Source organism: Triturus cristatus, chromosome 7 (assembly GCF_964204655.1).
Source record: "Triturus cristatus chromosome 7, aTriCri1.1, whole genome shotgun sequence".
NCBI lineage: Eukaryota > Metazoa > Chordata > Amphibia > Caudata > Salamandridae > Triturus > Triturus cristatus.
In genome coordinates this window covers 579,186,739-579,206,261 of record NC_140590.1, presented here as the reverse complement: position 1 = coordinate 579,206,261, position 19,523 = coordinate 579,186,739, and the positions used below count along the sequence as shown (strand labels likewise).

Sequence of the window (19,523 nt, the reverse complement as noted above, 5' to 3'; positions counted from 1 at the left end):
TGACCCATGCCTACAAGGCCCTGCACAACGAAGGACCAGCCTACCTTAACCTAAGGCTGAACTTCCACCAACCCGTCAGACAGCTGCGCTCCACCTCCCTCTCCATCGTCCCACTACCGACCAAGCAGGAACGGGGGCTGCTCCTTCTCCTACCTTGCCACCAAGACTTAAAACGGCCTCTACCTCCAGACCTCCCCCACCCTGCAGGAATTCAGAAACGGTCTAAAGACCTGCTCTTCGACTAACGGCGCCCAGCAGCAGCTACCACCAGCACCTGGATACCCTCATGGGTGATAAGCTACGCTTTACAAATCTTGATTGATTTTATGCCCGTCTTCAGTGAGTAGGGGATAGTGGCAAATCGTCATATTTCCCTCTTCCTGTTAGTGATTATCGTCATCAAATGTATGCTAACCTTATTCAGAGGAAAAGTCTACTACCAAAGTACTAGTAACACTATTTCAACTACTATCACAATAACTGCAGTGACATACTGTCACTGCACTACTAGTACTATCACTATCACATTTAATAATACTATTGCTATTTCTGAGATTACTAAAACTACTGCAACTATTTTAACCTATCACACCAACTACCACTACATTGATATTACAGCTACTACTTTTGGTACTACTGCTTCTAATGTTTCTACTGCTACTAGAAATACATTATTGTCGTTGCTACTACAACGTCTTCTATTACAAACACTACTTCTACCACTGCTATTACTATTTCAACCACTAATACAACTAGTTCAATCATTATTTATACCACTACTATAAATAATACTACTACTGTTAGTACCGCTAATATTATTACCTTAATACTAATGCTTTAACTACTCTGCTCTTAATGCCACTACTATACTATTCTCACCACTGCTACTACTAATAATAATACATTAATTCATTATTGATATTGATTTTAGTAGGCTACTTATGGAGGGACTATTTAATGTGTTGTAGCCTGCGCATTGATTTGAGGTAGACGTATTACAAGGTGACAACTATCACTTGAAAAATGTAGTGCTGGTTCATTAAAAAGAGTTTCTAAAATATGGGTCTGCCCTTCCCAATGCTCCTATAAGCCTCTACTCCATCTCACGTCTTCCTGCTGCCCCCTGCGAACGATCTCTTTACATTTGTGCTGGAAGCAGATAAGAAAGTGTAGGTGATTGAGTGGGTGGCTTACAACATGTCTTGAGTAGGAAAGCAGATAAAAGAGGCAATGTACTACTAGAGAAAACGTATGTTTGAAGTGTGAAGCGTTTTCCTGCTTGGCAAAACAGTTAATGCAAGATGGGAGTGGAACTGAAATGAAATCTGTTTATTTGGAAGGAACAGTTATATATCTAACGTAGATGATGCTTCCACTCACCTGCCTTCGAAGCATCCTTTGTGCAGAAGGAGAACGCAGGGGTGGCGGTATTTTGGGGATGCTATCAGATTCCATATTGCTGCTTAATTTAGCACAGTGAAGAGGTTCCTTTGGAACTTGCAAGAGGTGAGAGGTATCTGCGGGCTGGGACTGCACAGACGCTGTGGAGCCTGGAAATACAAGCAAGAACATCATTGTCTGAGGATACATATAGAATAGCAAATCAATATTCATGCATTGGAACTTATTCATCAAAACCCTGAGATTCATTAACATATTACATTAGTAAGTGGGGAATCCTTCATTTAGAAGCTGCATGCAGCCCGGGAAAAGACAGTAAATTCTACCAAAGATACATCGATGCCTGTTGATCCTCTTCCATAGACCTCAGGCTTCACCCCTCTTGTGATTACTGTTAAGGCTCCACTTTAGAGGAAGGTGTAGTTAGGAATGGAGATATAGGGAGGCTGGTATTGATGTTATCTCTGTATCTAACGACATCGTAGGAGCTATTCGTCATCGAATGCGGAATGACTGTGCAGAACCAGTTTTGAGCGCTTGGAATTCCCAATGCCGTTCAGTGAGGGTGGGGATGGGGCTGGAGGGAGGGTTAATGCTCACATTCAACACCTGTGGTGACCACCTGGTAAATGTGACTGTGAGGCTGTAGTGGGGGAGAATATGGGAGCGGAAGATGGGAGTGTGGCTGAAGGTAGAGGGGAATGCGACCTGGCAGCGAGAACATTGCATGTTGCTCCTTGTTGTAGTAAGGAGTCAGGTGAGGACCTGGTCCTGGAGCTAGGCCTCTTTGCAGGTGTCAGAAGTCTCTTAGGACATCACTTGGTTCGGAGTATAAAAGGGGATGTAGATTGGCAGACAGGAGGATGCAGCTTTGGAGGGATCGGTTGGCTCGGATTGGGTGCATTCAGGAAAACGACTGGTTCCCATACTAACATGAAAGATCAGTTCGGCGTCCCCGTAGTCTAAGGTAAGGTCAGGCATAATTCTTCTTCCAAGGCACACAAGGTAGAGTCAGTATATGAGCACAACTGTCCAAGAATACAGTGTCTCACTTCCCTTGCTGCACCTTTCTTCTTTTCCTCATGTTCCCACTCGGGTTCCTCCATCTATGAACACTAGCAAATTATTTTTTGCTTTTTTTTTGGGGGGGGGGGGGGGGAATTGGTCATTATGCAAGCCTACAGCTTACCTTCCTGTAAACCAGTTTTCACCTTCTCATCCCTTTAAGCAGATCCCACCTCACCGAGAGGTTGAGTGTATTGGCATCTGAATATTTTTTTAGTCATTTATTGGTTTTTCAAATAAACATACAGGGGCATATTTACAAACCCCTATTGCCACTGGAATGTCACTTTTTCCGTGGGCATTCCACCGCAACACCCATTGATTTTAAAGCTGCCCCATATTTACAAGGGTGGCGTAAATATGGGGCAGCGCCAAAATTAAGATCAGGGAAAATCTGGTCTTAACATGGTGAAACGAGGAGAAATGTTTTACTTCTCCTTGTTTTTGCTGTTTCTATGTGTGCGGCATTGTGCAGCACACATATAAACAGCAAAACGCCATGAATAATTGTTTATTTTCAGGAAGGTGTCCCTCCCTGCACATAAACAATCATTAAAAAAATGACGAGCTGCAACTTCTATGTGTGCTGCATTCAAGGTGTCCCTTCCTGCACATAAACAATCATTAAAAAACATGTCGAGCTGCAACTTCAATGTGTGCTGCATTCAAGGTATCCCTTCCTGCACATAAACAATCATTAAAAAATGATGGCTGCAACTTCTATGTGTGCTGCATTCTGCAGCACACTTAGAAGTTACAAATTGCCATCACCTTCCTGCACATAAACAATCTTACCATGCAATGCAGGCACCCTTGCACAATGGTGCAAGAGGGCCTGTGTTGGCCCTAGGCAGCTACATTTAGCGCCAGTGCTAAGGGAAAGGCAGGGGTGCACCGTATTCCCATGAATATGGTGCATCCCTGCGTTTGGAAACTGTTGGCATTAGCTTTCTTGGTTTAACACCATGCTCCAATAGTTTCCTAGTAAATATGCCCCACAGATTGTATTCATACATGTATAGTCATATTATCATTGTGATTTGAAGAAAGAACTTTGTTAATAACATGTGGACATAGGTACCATAGCCTCTTTTTGTCAAAAAAGTCCTACTTGTAGCACCACAGAAGAGATATCATTGTGTTTTGCTCCCTGTCTGTGTTAAGTATTACTGATGTTTTTGTTACTTATTGGACATGATTTCATTGCCCTGCTGTATATGCATTTGTTTGGCATTTTATGTTTTAGGTGAATGTACTGGTGTAATAAAGCGAGTTATTAGTTGGGGAGGATGCGAGTCCTTCCCAGAAATAAGTCCAAAATCTTGTCCGGTACAGACACACAACTTCAATTATTACATCTGGGCTCAACCCTTGGTAGCTATGGCACACAGCAGACAGACCTAACTTAAGGAAAAGTGCGTAAAGTAGCAGTACAAAAAACAATTATAAAACAAAACTACAACACAAATAAAAACCCCACACCAATTCCTGAAAACAAAGAACAATTCATTAAGGAAAGCGATACCAAAATGCCTAATATCCAATAAGAGGAATCAGTTGTATGAGATGTTAAAATTTGAGGGCAAAACACATCAAAAAAGGTACAGTACCAATCATAACTCACTGTTCGCGGTTGACTGGGACCTATGCATGACTTCAAGCTGTCTAAAATGGGATGGAAGTTTAATACACCAAATATTTTACCTTCTAACTCAGTCTCTGAAATTGAAGTTGAAATCCTCCAGCGGGGCAAGGTTGAAGGCTGTGGCCAGTAAAGTCTTCTCAAAGTTGGATAGTTGTTGGATGAGGTTATACTGAAGCCACAGGTTTTGGCAAGAAAAGCTCAGAATGATAAACATTTAAATTTCACAGCCACTGAAGTCCTCTTGTTGGGCAAATACTTTGAGCATCTTCTCATGGACAATATCTCCACCTTTAGGACTTTTGGACTCTTCTTTAGAGCTCAAAATCTTTCAACAGGGCAAACCTGGAAGTTGTATCTGACAAAATCCTATTGAAGTCAGACACCTTTGCCATGAGGTCTTCTCATGCTATCCAGGTCTTGCAAGTCCAAAAATATTTAAAGTCCCAACTTTTTTAGACTTTCTGTGGCAGCTCTACTTGGCCATTTCTAAGGCTCTCAGGACCTTAGGGACATCACCACCAGCTGGATCCAGTCCACTTCCAGTTGCAAGTGGTCAGCTGGTCACTCCAGTAAAAAAGGCCTATTGCAGCGTATTGTGTCCCTGTAGCCACACATAAGGTAAGCCAAATTACCCTAGGTGTCCATTTCTCAGTCCTGGATACAAGTGGGAATAGGTCCAAACATTCAGTTCTGAACATGGGTCATAGATAGCAGGTCCAGCCCTATTCTATTATTTTGTAAGTCCAAATTTGCTCTTATGAGCCGTGAGTGAGTTTGCAGGATTTACTAGCCAGTGGGTGGGGCTGATGAGAAAAAGGTTCCCATGGGGAACGTTTCCCACTTTTGCATCACATCCTGTTTGCTTACTGTAAACTATCCCACAGTGGACTATTATGGGTAAATTGAACATGGCAGCACTCTTCTACCCTTAGAGGTTTCTGATGCCCAAGCCATGGAAATGAGCAGTCCCCTCTCAACCCCACTAAACTAGTTTTGGGACCAGCTCCCTGTCCCACTGGGTTGATGCGTAGCTGGCTGCAGTTTGCCCAGGGAACAAAGGCTTCTCCTCAGGTCTCCCTTTACACTGAACTATAGAGGGACAGGCCTCTACTTGGTCACTTTGAATTTAATGAAGTTTCTAAACTCTCCCCAGTTACTCTTCCTGAGCTGAAATGAGTCACTTACCGCACATCCAGGACTTCCTGCCAAAAGGCTTAAGCCATTGTTTCCGCTTTGGGAGCAGGTCTTTTACCTGATAAATGGGAGGCACTGACAGGTGCCTGCTGCTGGCAGGCTGATGCTAATTAGCCTACTGGAGGTCCAGGCGAAGTCTATTTTTTTAAGTTACTTTTCATAAATATTTATCAAACATCCACCTTCACAAGTAAATTAGATTTTTAATGAATATTAAAAATAGTGGTTAAATTAATCCTGCAGCTTACCCCAAACCGGTTACAGTGAAAAAAAGCAGTTGGGGGCAAGTCACGTAGGTACATGTCAAGACGTCTTGTGTGTACCACTTTTAATCACTAGACACCCTACCTTGTTGGTCACAAGGACTAATTAGCTGTGACTAATTTAGAATCAATCATTTATTTTTTTATTTTTTTATTACTTGATACGCATCCAAAGTACACAGCTTAACTGCCTACAACCATCGGCCGGCAGAGCGAAACGGAATGGTCAGTACACAGCGCACAGGTCTACAGCCCGGAGGGCGACCCCGCAAGAAGATGATTTAGTGTAGAACAGACCTGCAAGGCAATTGCTCATGTATCACTTTTATAAAAATTGAAAACAAAACAAATAGACAAACCCTCAACCCTCCCAAAATCCCACCCTCTCCGCATCAGTCTCGGTCCCCCATGCCTAAACCCCCCCGGGGTCAATAGTCCAAATCAGAGATGTGTCAAACTGCCCCAGTGGCCCCTGTCGGTTCCAAAGGGATAAGCTGAAGAATTTGCAGATATTTGGGGCACGTGACTTCCCTCAATTCCTTTGACAGAAGCTGCAAGAAAGGACTCCAGAGCTTAGCATATTCTGACCCCTTCTCATCAACGCTGAGCGATAGGTGCTCCATCGCGAGAAGGTGCCATAGCCTCCGAATCCAGTCCCTCGGGTCCGGCGCAGCCGGAGAGCCCCACTGCACCAAAAGAACCTGCAGCGCCGCAAGCAACGCTAACGCAAGCTGTCTGCCCCGCAACGAGCACAAGGGAAAGGTCCTGGGGTGAGGGAGACCCAACAGCGTGTGCGCAGGATCCCGTGGGAACGTGATCTGAAACGACTCATCAAGATCATCCAGGATCGCTGCCCAATACCGCACCAGCTTTGGGCAACGCCACAGCAAATGGACTAGGGTGCCAGGGTGACCACATCCCCGCCATCAGAGGCCAGATTTAGTAGGATCCCAAGACTGAATGCGTGCCGGAGTATAGTACCAGTATGCCGCCACCTTATAAGCAGATTCCGCGCCCGCCGTGTCAGACGCTGTGTGATGGGCGCGGTAGAAAATATGCACCCATTCCTTGCACGTTAGAGGGCGCCCCAACTCAGTCTCCCACCTAACCTGCGCCATTATCATTGCGTACAATTCCGATATCAGTTTCCGGTCATCCTTCTTACAAACCAACCAGTGCTCAAAAGTGGTCAAGGGACGGGACATCAAGGCGAAGTTAGAGGGTAGGGTCACCCAATGTGCTAGCTGCGAGTAATGGAAGGTGTCAGATTTCGGCAAGTCAAAATAGTCTTTGCGCAGTTGGGCAAAGGGTATCACGCCGTCCGAATCAAAGCGGGAGCCCACTCTCTTACATCCCTCCTCTCACCATCGCTGAAAGACAGGAGACGCACATCCCGGCGGAAAGTCAGGATTGTCCACGATAGGGGTCATAGGGGATGGAAACGTGGTCCAACCCCTAGGGCCAGCCAACTGATCCCACTCTTTGAGAGTCGGAGAAGTCACTGGCGACGAGTAGAGGCCCCATGCCCTATGCTTCCGCGGAAGCCAGAGTTCACGCCATATATTACACCCAGCGACTGTCTGGTCCATAAAGTTCGAGTGTTTGCTGGACAACGGTCGATTCCACTCCGTGATATAGCGTAGGCAAGAGGCTTGGTAATACGCACTCAAGAGGGGAAAGCTCAGCCCCCCCACGGCCTTCGGCGAGGTAACAAGGGATAAGGCGAGTCTCGGCCTCTTATTATGCCACAAAAACTTATTAAGAAGCTTCTGCAACCTCCGGAGAATACCCGACGGAGGGTGCGCCGGAAGCATCTGAAACAAATAAAGGACACGCAGAAGCACATGTCCAGATTAAGGGTAGACCAGTCGGATACCGACTTAGTAGTTTGATCCACCAGCAGCTTGTAGTTGAGGATGACAGTTTTAGCAATGGAAGAGGTCAACCGGATACCCAGATATGAAATGTCAGAATGCACCCACTGGAAGGCAAAGTCACGCTGCAAGTCACGAACCTCTTTCTCAGGGATAGAAAGATTAAGAACCGGCGATTTCGAGAAATTCACTTTAAACCCTGCTACTATTCCAAAATCATGAAGTTCCCTCGCCAGATACCGCAGGGTGGTGCGCGGGTGGGTAAGGGAGAGAATAACATTGTCCGCATATAGACTGATTTTATGTATGTCGGCGCCAAACTTAATGCCCTCAATATCTAGATTTGAGCGTATTCGCTGGGCAAAGGGCTCCATATAGAGCGTGAATAATAGCGGAGACAGGGGGCACCCCTGCCTCGTCCCCCTGGAAATGGGGAAGAGGGAAGACCTACACCCATTCACTCTCACCGATGCCTTAGGGCATGCGTAAAGACATTGCACCCAGCGGATAAAATTCGCACCGAAACCAAAAGCTCGCAAAACAGCAAACAGGTAATCCCAGTCCACTCGATCAAAGGCCTTCTCGGCATCGATGGTAAGTAGATAAGCCTGAGCCCGAGACCGGTGAACCAGGTCAATAAGATGGAGAATGCGCTTGGTGTTGTCCCCACCCTGACGTGTAGGAATAAAGCCTGATTGATCGGGGTCTATGATACCATCCATCAGAGGGCTAAGGCGTGCCGCCAGAATACTCGCAAATAACTTTGCGTCTATATTTAAGAGGGAAATTGGCCGATACGAGCCACAATCCCTCGGATCCTTCCCAGGCTTAAGGATGACCGTAATCGCGGCTTCCGACATGGAGGGAGTTACCTCCCCAGTATCCAGAAAAGAGTTGAAAAGACACGTTAAAAGCGGAGCCAGCTCAACGCAAAAGGTTTTAAAAAACAAAGCGGAAAAACCATCCGGCCCAGGCGATTTGGTGATCTTGAGACGGGCTATCGCAGATATGACTTCCTCAATGCGGATGGCGGACTCCAACGCGTCAGCCGAGGATACAAACAATGGCGTAATGCGGCAGGATGCGAGGTAAGCCTCCCTCCCCACTGATCCGCTCACCTCCCTATTATACAAGCGCTGATAGAAGTGGCAGGAAGAATCCACAATAAGGGCGTCAGCGGTATGCTCAACTGCGTGGGAGTCCCTAATGGATTGTATCGCTGTACGCTGTGCGCTCGCACGCAGCCTATGGGCTAACAGCCGTCCCCCTTTATCCCCACATAGGTAAAATTGATGGCGCAAGCGCACAAGTGCATGTTCGGCCCTATCGAGGTCTAAATGCTTCAGCATGCGCCGTTTTGTTTCAAGCTCCCTCCACACCCTAGGCGCGCCTGTTCTTTTGTGGATAGACTCTAAGGCTCCCACCTCCTTCTTCAGCCCTGCTCGCTTAGCCTTACGCAGACGTGTGAACGCAGCCGTTAGCGCAATTAACTCTCCCCGTACTACCAGCTTGAGGGCCTTCCAAATTGCTGCTAAAGACGTACTCCCTTGGTCATTATCTGCCAGGTAAGCAACGATCGTGTCCCGTATACGAGTAACTACTGATTCCGAGTGTAGCAAAGAATCACACAGACGCCAACCGGGAAATGGGGGTCGCGCATCAGGAGAGTTGAGCTGCACCGACATGAGGGCATGGTCGGAGAGTGAGCGGGGGGTGATAACCACATTTGATAAGCAGGGCAAAAGGGATGTGGAGGCGAAGAAATGGTCAAGGCGGGCATAAGTTTTATGCACTGCAGAATAGTAAGTGTAGTCTCGTTCAGTGGGGTGCTGTACGCGCCAGACATCGTGTAAACCACCATCACTCATCCACTGCTTCCCCCCCTGCGATAGGGCGCCCGTATGATGGGTCCGCTGCTCAGACCTATTCATACACGTATCCATCACCACATTCAGGTCCCCACCCACCAAAATCAGGGCGTCTGGGGAAGCCAAAACCTCAGAAAAGGCCGTTCTCAGGAAGGGTTCCTGATGCTCGTTCGGGGCATACAACGATCCTATAGTGAAATGCGCCCATGGATCGCAAGGAATCTCCCCTTAATCTCGGCAACATGGGAGAGAACTTTACACTGAGCGCGCGTGCTAAAAAGGATTGCAACCCCATGCTTTTTAGCCGCGCCAGAAGACCACAACTGTAGAGGGAAGCGCTTGTCTCTCATCCGCTTAGTGTCCTTAGAAAGGAGAGGAGTCTCCTGCAGCAGACACACGTCGCCCCCGCACCCTCCAGGAGGGAGAGGATAGCGGAGCGCTTAACAGGACTATTTAAGCCCCTGACATTCAGACTCACCACCTTTAGGCTCCTACCCATAGAGTTCAGGGGGGGAAGAGCCAGGACCTAATCGCAGAACACCAGCGCGATAAGGTGGGCAGGAGGGCAGTAACCCCAGGACATACATCTCCCAAACCCAAGTGAGAACTGATGCGGAGCCCCAACACATTCCCAACAACAACCCCACCCCCCTCCCCCAAACCCATAGAACACAACAAACACGGAAAATACAAAGCAAAAAAAACAGGACACAGGAGCTCCGGGAAGGGACAACAGTCTGTCACAAAGATCAAATGATGAGGGGAACATGGCACCATAGAAAATGACACCTCGTCACTGAAGGTGATATACATCCAACCACGAAAGGGTAGTTGATGGTAAGAACACTCAACCAAGGTCCTCTCTCTTCCGGTGCCGAGAAAGTTCCCACCTGATGCCAGCCATACGTAGCTCATGGAACGCCGTTGTTGTCAGTCACCTGTGCCACTGACATGACAACCGCCTCCCTCTCCATAAGACTAGCGGACACGTCGGGGCTCGAGGACTGAGGGGATCACCCAACCCGCTGCCAGCCATCCGAGCACCTGCGCCGCCGCGAGGGAGCGCCAGCCACCCCAGCCAGGGAAGAGGGCCGGTCCAACCCCAGGACTTCATAAGCGGTAGCCAAAGAACGAAGCTGGAGGAGTTTGCCCTGATATTTGAAGATAAGACGGAACGGGTGACCCCACGAATAGGGGATGTTTTTCTCACGAAGATGATTAGTGATGGGCTTAAACTCTCGACGTTTAACCAGGGTGGAAGCAGCTAAGTCCTGAAAGAGGGTTGGCTGGTGACCCCGAAACAGGGTTGAGATCACGGGCCTTCCGAAGGATTTGCTCCTTAAGCTGAAAATCGTGCACGCACACCAGTATGTCCGGCGGGGAGCCTTAGCACCCCTCGGCAAGCCAACACGGTGCACACGGTCCATCTGAATTTCCCGCTCCGCCCACTCCCCCAAAATCTGCCGAAAGAGCTGGAGAACATAGTCGCGGAGATCTTCCCCCTCTCCTTTCCATGGCACAGCCCGGATTCTGATGTTATTCCTTCGAGAACGGTTTTCGAGGTCCTCGACGTGGGCTTGCAGATCAAGGTTTTTGTCTATGAGATGGATGACATCCTGCTGGAGCTGGTGCAAATCATCCTCACGCCCCAAATTGTACTCCTCCACAGTAGCAACGCGCTCCCCAAGGGGCGTCCACGTCGCACCACACCTCACGGAGATCAGAGGAGAGATGAGAGCGAAGCTCCAGAATATCTTCTTTAATGGCAGAGAATAAGTCAAGCATAAACGCCTTAGTGGCCGGCTGATCACTATCCTCAGGCGGCGGCGAGTGTGGATCCGGTTGGGAAGAGGACGGGCCTGTGGACTTCTGCAAAGCGTCTTTCAGGGTCTTGTCTCGCCTGTGTTTGGTGGACGACATGACAGCAAAACGTGTCACCCACGAAGTCACCAGACCAGCAGGGCCTGCGAACCAGGAGGGACGGGGACAGCGCTATGTCACCTCCGAAGCCCTTTGCCCCCAGCACACAGCAGGGCCACCAGCACCACACCGACCGTCGACACACGGCCCGAGCACCCCCTCCACGAGGACAGCTGTCCCCCCAAAGCTGTAGGGCAGAGCGCACCGCCCCCGCAGCAGGAGCGGGACACCCCCGCACCGTAGGCCCCAGAAGACTTCACCGCCGGCCTTCCACAGCACGGCTCAGGCAAGGAGGCACCGCCCGCCAATTCGCGGGCCAAGAGCAGGCACCTGGGGACCAATATTGCCGGCATCTCAGGCCCAAAGCTACCAGCCAGTCCAATTAGCGTCTAGGCAGAGGTGGGGCGGGAGCACACAGCCACAGCACGCACCCCAGCGTTGCCACACAAAACCAATGGGGAGCGCAGACTGACCGACGCAGTAGCAGTCCACGGGGCCCTGCAGCAAGGCCCCACGTGCGCTCCACAAGCACGTATCTTACCGTCCGCCGAGGTGCGGACCGAGCAGTTCCTCCCGGCAGTGAGCACTCCCCCTCCTAACAGCACTCACCGCCAGATCGCCATCCGCTGGGACCGCAAAGGACGCGGATCCTCGCCGAAAGGCCGCAGGGCCGGAAGCCACCGGGCTGGGTCCGCTAGCGCTAGCGTAGTGCGGCCTGCCAGGGAGAAGGCCACACTACCTTCTCTGCGCGACTCCGGGCCATCCCAGGGGCGAGCCCCAGTCAGCGCCGCCTCTGCCTCCAGACCGCCTCAGGGCACCTCCGCTGCACCCACCGCCTCTCCACGCCGCCGATCGCGGCCGTCAGTCCAGGTCAGCAGGCCCGCCGGGCCGCAGCACGGCCGGGACCGGATGGTCCCGCAAAACTCACGGATCGTCGCCTCTCCCCAGAAATAGGACCGCTGAAGGCACCGGGTAAGCGGCACACACAGTAGGGCACCACGGCAGGCTCGAATGGGCATCAGGGGGCCAGATAGTGAAAACGATAAACGGGCGGCGCCGGAGAGAAAGGGAAACGCGTCTCACTCCGCCGCCATCTTAGCCACGCACCCAAGCTGTGACTAATTTAATGTTCAAAAGTAGTATTCTTTCTTGTCAGAAAGGGTTATTTTGACAGGTTCACCTGCAGGTTTAAAATCTGCAGCAGTCAGACTACACAGCCCTGCCTGAATTCATGTTTTCTTGGTCAGTCTAGTGCATGCTACAACATGTGCTGCAGTTCACATGTGACATTTATGTTTCCATGCCACTGGTGGATTTCCTGTATTTTGTGCTACGGCCTTACTGGAAAGATAAATATTTTAATTGGGGTGTATCCAAGTTTCTACATTTTAGGAGCCACATTACATACACTGGGGGCTAGACAGCACTGCTGTAGTGTGCAGAGTTAAAAGAACAGTAATACCAGTCAGGAAAAAACAGGGGTGAGCATGTAAAAAGAAGGATTTTCTCACAATTGGATTTGTATGATTACATTAGTTGGAAGGGAGTTTGTTAATACATTTGGGAATATGTTTTACATGTCTGGGGTGAAGTCTTTACATGGCTTAGGAGGGTAAGTGGCTAGTTTGCTGCTTAGTGAGGTCTGTCATTGTTTTTGTGTTTCAGTCCTATAAGTATTTCGCCCCAAGTCGTTACACCTTCATGACCCAATCTCTGTAACATATTTTGGACATCAATTTTAGCCTTTGCCTGTTTAGACAGTTCTTTTGTTATTTCTGTACCTTGCTTGTGCCGATTTGCAAGATGTGGCCATTTGCTGTGTTGCTAGCAGTAATGCTTGATTATTGAACTTGTTTTCTAGTTTCACTTTGGAAGTTCTCCTATACAATCCCAAAATGTAGACCTCAAGGATACAGAGGTTAGATTTTCCAGTAAATTCAGAAGTTAGAACTGACAGGTTGACAGAAGTAACTGCTCTCCATAGTTGCTCAGCACAGGAGAGTACCAGGACGTGTGTAAGGTCTAGCTCACTGGCTAAGCATCTCAGGCAGGTGTCTGTTGTATTTGTATATATTGTGGGTAATATATGTGGTGTGAAGTAGGGTCTAAGGAGCATATACATTGTATCAATTTAAATTTTGCGTTTCTGGAGACCCTCACTGGGACCTCTAATGCCATGTCCCATTCTGGTTTTGTTAATTGTCTATTTCAATCTGTTGCACCTGTTCTCTGAACGTTGCAAGATCAGTTTTAGTTTGTTCTGTAAACTGCAGAGTTATACCTGCTTTTCAGGTTTTGCCAGGAACTAATATGGTAGGTAGAGCTGTTTGTTTTTTTGTATGGGTTTTCACCATTCCCCCATATTAATTTGATCTGTCAGGTTGCAGCTCCATTAGTTAAAAAGAGACTGACTGGTAGGGCATTAGTGTATTGCATCTCATCAAATTACTGTAATTTGTTTTCTGCAAATAGGTCTGCCATCCTTTATACACCTGCACTTTGCCAGATTGCAAAGTTTCTACTGATTCTAGTTTACAGGTTTTGAGTACATCCATGATGGGAGGGAGGTCTGGTGAGTTTTCTTATAGACAAGACATTGTTTCCAGTAATATTTAGCAGTGTCTAGTAATCCTGACCGAAACTAGGGCCTACTGAATGGGAACAGTGTCATGGATACCAGTAACATGCGACATCCGGGCCTCCATTATATTTTGACTTCTCTCCATGCAGATATTTTAACCATATAGATTCCTATTACAATTGGGCCAACAAACAGTAGTTTCCATAGTCAGGAGCTTTCCTTTCAAGGTGGGTAGCTATAGCTTGTGCAAAGCCACTTTATTTCTGACACTTCCCCAGTCCAAGACTAATAACACTGCTTTCTGTGTTTGCACGTCTGCTTTAGGATTTTCATAGGCATATTTGCAAAGAAATACAAATATATGAGTTGCATGATCATCTCTGAAAGTGCCAGCCTGCCCATTGTGGACAGAATAAATTTTTAAAGAACGTAATAGCTTCTCTGGGGGATGTCAGGGCTCTATCCTTGTTTCCCACTACGGTGTCTACATCTTTGCAAAACACTTGAACTCCCAAATATAGGCAGAAGCATAATGCCTATCTCCGTGGCAACTCAGGTAGATGTGAAGCTTCTTGTGGTGTATGCACCATCGGGGGGAATAAGCATGATTTCTTTTAATCCTGACAGCTGTCCGAAATGTTCTGATTGCTCTAAGATTGGGTTTAGGACTCTGCTTGCATTTTGAGTAAAGTAATACATCAACATATAATGAAATCATATGCAAGTGCCCGTGTAGCTAAATTCCTCTGTTATTGCTTATCTTCTAACCATGGCTGCTATTGGGTCATTTTCCACTCTCGGCTTTGGCTATCTCTCTTTCTAGGGTCCTGCGGACATCAAAACCCCATCTAGCTAAACATAAAGAGAAAGTAAATCTGCATCATGGAGCTCCCAAACCTAAAATCTGTTGGCCAGATTTATCAGCCCCTTGCGCCGCCGGTGCATCACGTTGCATGACGCATCAGGAGCGCAACCTGCTGAGTGATATTTACAAACGCAGGTAAACCCACCCTGCGTGACTTTACCTGTGCTTTTAAATATCACCCTGTTTCACGCAACACTTTGCGTGTTAGGGGCGTGATATGGGTGTTGCTGTTGATGTTCCCAAGCAACACCCACATCCACTGATGCATTTCCAGATTTACGAGGAATCGTAAATCTGGAAATGCGTCAGAATTCTACGCCAGCAAGGTGCAACGAGTAGAAATGTTTTTATTTCTCCTCGTTTCTTTCCTCTTTCAATGCGTGCTGCATTCTACAGCACACATTGGATGAGGAAATCACCTCAAATTATTGTTTTTGTGCGGGAAGGTGTCCCTTCCTACACAAAAAAATCTCCCCACTACGCAGGCATCCTTGCACCATGGAGTAAGGGTGCCTGCACCGGCGCATGGCAGGAGTTTGTGCGCCAGCTCAGGGGGAAGCACAGAGATGTGACATATTGTTGTAAATGTCGCATCCCTGTGCTTCGAAACTAATGCAGCACTTGACTTGCGGCACAGCGCTGCATTAGTTTCTTGTAAATCTGCCCCTAAAATCAAGAAACATTTTAGTTTGTTGCAAAAATTTGATTATAGTTCTGTGTTAAGCAATCAAAAGGAGGATGACAGAATACCTGCGAAAGTTGAAAAAGTTCACAAAGGCAGTCAAGAAGATGTCTGGTCTCCTATCTTATTTCTAGCGGTGTTATTGGGCAGCTTAATCAAAAAGGGTACACTATTTCTTAGATTATAAGGCTTCTTTTGTTTACAAATCTGCAGATAAAATCTTTGTTTGAAATAAATCTTACGTTCCCGGTTAATTATTGAAAAATGTGACAACAAATAAGATAGTATTCCTCCATTCACCTAGGAGCTCTTTACGTTTTGAAGCTGTGTGTAATTGCAACTACCTTTTAAGGTTAGCTGGTTTCGAACTGTTAGGTGAATTTTTGGCAATAGAAGTGTAATACAGCTACAAAAGATGAAAGCTAGAAAGATTTTTTTTCAAAAGTTTCCAGCACATCCAACTTTCTTCTTTAGTAAACAATACTGAAAGAGAAAGGAATTTTTATTTGAGCTGGTGATTGAAAAAAGTACTTTTGCCTTTGTCCAAGAGGCTGGGAAGGTTCACGTTGTTTAGGAATGTGCTCATTTGGTCTGCTTTAGCTGGTATTCCTGGGGTGTACAGCATCTTATAATATGCGGCAAATTAATTCACTATGTCCTTGGGGCTGGTAAGGACCTCACTCCCTGGTGGTTGTATGGCAGGAATGGCCACAGCGGCCTCCCACTGGCGCAGTTGGGCCGTTAGTAGACGACCAGCCTTTTCGCCCTGCTCGCTGTGCCTGCCTTTCATGCATTGTAGAGCATACTCAGTCTTAGAAGTAAAAAGACTATTAAGTGCCATCCGGGCTTGCTCGAGGAGCCTATGGTGGTGCAGAGTAGATTTAGAGGAATAAAGGTGGGTGTACGAAGATATGTCTCACTCCAGATCCTTCTGACGCGCTGCCGCCTGTTTATTGGCCATTACAGCATCTCGCATGAGTTAGCCCCTAATATTGCCTTTTGCGGCAGTCCATAGTGTTCTACCTGAAGGTACCGAGGTAGCATTGTCTGAGAGGTATGTGGCCATGTGAGCTTGCAGTTGGGATTTGCCCTGTGGTGTACGTTGTTGTACGTTCATACGACATGGGTTATGTCTCGGTGAGACAAAGCCCACCTCCAGGGACAATACGACTGGAGCGTGATCTGAAATTGCTGCTTCCAATATGTGGGACTCATGTACCCGAGCGATCATCCTCTGAGAGACAAGGAAATAATCCAGCCTGGATAGTGTGCTGGGCACAAGATCCCCGACGTCCTCTTTGCACCCTGCACCCAGCTGCCCCAGTGCTGCTGGTGGTGCAGCTCTTATGCCGGTTGTTAATCCCTAAAGTGCTGACCTTAGCCCGAGAAGCTTTGCTCCCACACCCGAGTGGCCTGCTCGTAAGCAGTCCCTAACCGAATGCCCCCCTGAGCCCCATTGGCTAACATTGGGCCCCTGCACACTGTACCAGGCCGCCGCAGTGCCACTGGTGGTGCAACTTGAGTGCCCACCTCGGGGAACCTTGGTCCTAACCCCCAAAACTCACCCTTGTAATTTGTGTACTTACCTGAGAAACCGCTATCACTTTTCCCCATAGGAACCCATTTTAAGAGACTTTGGGCCTAAAAGTGTATCAATCAATCAGGGGTTTATATAGCGCGCTACTCACCCGCGAGGGTCTCAAGGCGCCGGTGGGGGGGAGGAGCGGGTCCGGATTTTGAAGAGAACAGACCTCAATTGCAAAGTATAAAAAGTCATACTTACCTTTTATTGAGAGATCGTAAGGCATGGTATCTAGGCATACCACCCCCAGTACTCAAAGTAATCCAAAAGTAATCCAAGAGTAATGAAAAGTACTTACTGGATTTTAAAGTGATACAAAACCTGTAACAATTGCAAATTCAACCACCCTCACGGCTGATAAGCAGCACCACACAAATCATTGATTGATTGGGTGTACCCAGGGCTTGGAAGTTAAATGTCACTAGTCGACTACAGCACCTATTTATTGCACCAGCAATATCTACTGTGACACACCTCTGCAATCCTTCTCTAGTACACTGTTCAAACACATCAATAGAGGCAGTGGTATGTCCTTACAACAAATGAATCCTTTATACAAAGCCAGTTCTTTGAGCTACAGACCAATGGTCTGCATCCATTTACCAAGGAAGAGATTTCGAAAGACTATGCTGATACAAACACAAAAAACACAGTGACATGAAGTATCTGTCTTCTTTTGTGCCATGGGCAATTTTGAAACTGTGTATGCATTAGCTAAATTAGTATTGGAAGTCCTTCAAAGGATATCTAGATTTCATTATACCCTATGCAATAAACAAACTCCCCAACATGTAATCCCCTCACATGCATATTAGTGTGAAATATTTTTGCTAGGAGGGGTTCAGCATTACAACGTTTGAAGATCACTGCTCTAGGTGAACACACTTTGCTTGGCACCTAATCTCCTTTTGGGTTACGGTGGCTAAATGTATTCAAAAGCCCATCAAATACTGGGCTGCAGGAATGAAACTTGCTCCGCTCGCCCAGGCAGTATATCCCTGTGAAATGTAGACAAGTGACAAATAGAGGTGAACACATCACGGGACTAATAACATGGGGGCAGATTTACAAGCCCCTTGCGACACTTTTACGCTGCTGTTGTGTCACTTTTGTGACGCAGCGGCGGCGTAAACCATGTGCCACGTTGCGACTTATTTACAATGTGACGCATCTAGGCAGATGCGTCACGTTGTAAAGCCCTGCGCCACATAAAACCTGCATCAGGATTCATGTGGGCGTTCTGTCGCAGGGTGGGCGTTCTACAAGATTTCACGGAGTCAGTTTTACGACGCTGCTGCGTCAAATCCTTACGCCTGCTTGAAGCAGGGCATAAGGAGTGACGCACCACGCGAAGTATGGGCGGCCCCTGTGCATTGCAGGAGTTGCGTCACGCTTGCGACGCGACTCCAGCAATGCACCGCCCGTACGCCACAAGATGCATCACGCATCTTCCCCTCCTTGCTCCATGGTGCGCCGCATTGTAAATGCAACGCATCCGTGGTGGCGCAAGGGAGGGGATTACGTGACGCATCTGTTCTGGCGCATCCCTGCTGATTTACAGAGATGCACCAGAAGTTGTAAATCTGCCCCATGGAATCCTGAGGGGTCCAAGAGCGAAAGTTTTCACCTTGTGTATGATGGCATCCTGCGTTGGGGAGAGCAAACAGCAAGCCAGGGAACCACTGCAAGCTTCCCTCCCTCCAAATCATTCAAAGGCGACATTTATTTTTTAAAGTAGCCCCGTCCCTCAAGGGGATAGAGGAGGATGCTGCAATCAAAGAACACCACTGAATTAATTAAAATGCGGTGATGGAGGTCTGCCGTCGCCAATGACAGGGAATCATTCAGGAGCTCCTGCCCTGTGCCCTGCTGCAGCTGATTAGTACATCAGTTCTAGCACAAAATGAAGGTGTGGGGTTTCAAGCCAGTCAACGCGCAGAACACTCCACCTGATTTGCAGACTCGCATTAGGACATCTAGTCCTGTTTTCCAAAAGTGAATTTCCAGTTTGTATGCCAAATCCGAAGAAGTCACTTTGGCAATCTATGTTTAAAAAACCCTTAAAACAATGAAGTACATGATCGAATTGGGTTGCTTTCGTTATACTCAAAACGTGAATATTTGTACTTGACATTTGTCAAACTAATAACTTCATCCAATTTAGCAAACAGAATTGGACTCTGTAGAGGAGGCATAACATACAACAATTGTAGACCTATTAGTGCCGTATATAATAAGAAGGCCTGTGTCGGCTATCATCAAAGGTGCAAAAGACAGGTTGCTTCACACTTGGTATAGGAACAAGGCAGTCATGTGCCCCGATTCCCACCCTTTTGTTAATGATATTGAGCAGCACGTTGTTCTGCTTCTTTGCCTGTGTTAGAACATGTGTCCAAGTCCTTCACCATATGTTGCTTCTGTTATCCTGTTGTTGGGACAACATAGTGAATAAGAGCAATTTTATCCATATATGCTGGTTATGCATACCCTTGGAAGAGGTGCTCATCTAGATTACAGATGTAGCTGACAAGCTATTCTACTGGAACCTGTGGTAGTTATGTTTTATCCATCCAACATGATAAA

General features: G+C 47.4%; 1 protein-coding gene across 9 annotated transcripts in view; it reads right to left on the bottom strand.

Moving 5' to 3' along the window:
• Positions 1 to 19,523, bottom strand: part of CACNA1G (calcium voltage-gated channel subunit alpha1 G) — an 807,943-nt gene that overhangs the window by 4,356 nt on the left and 784,064 nt on the right. For all 9 annotated transcript variants that reach the window (XM_085617142.1, XM_085617143.1, XM_085617140.1 and 6 more), the window contains one exon: positions 1,381 to 1,550. In XM_085617142.1, coding sequence (XP_085473268.1) covers positions 1,381 to 1,550 — 170 coding nt within the window. The remainder of the gene's footprint in view (positions 1 to 1,380; positions 1,551 to 19,523) is intronic.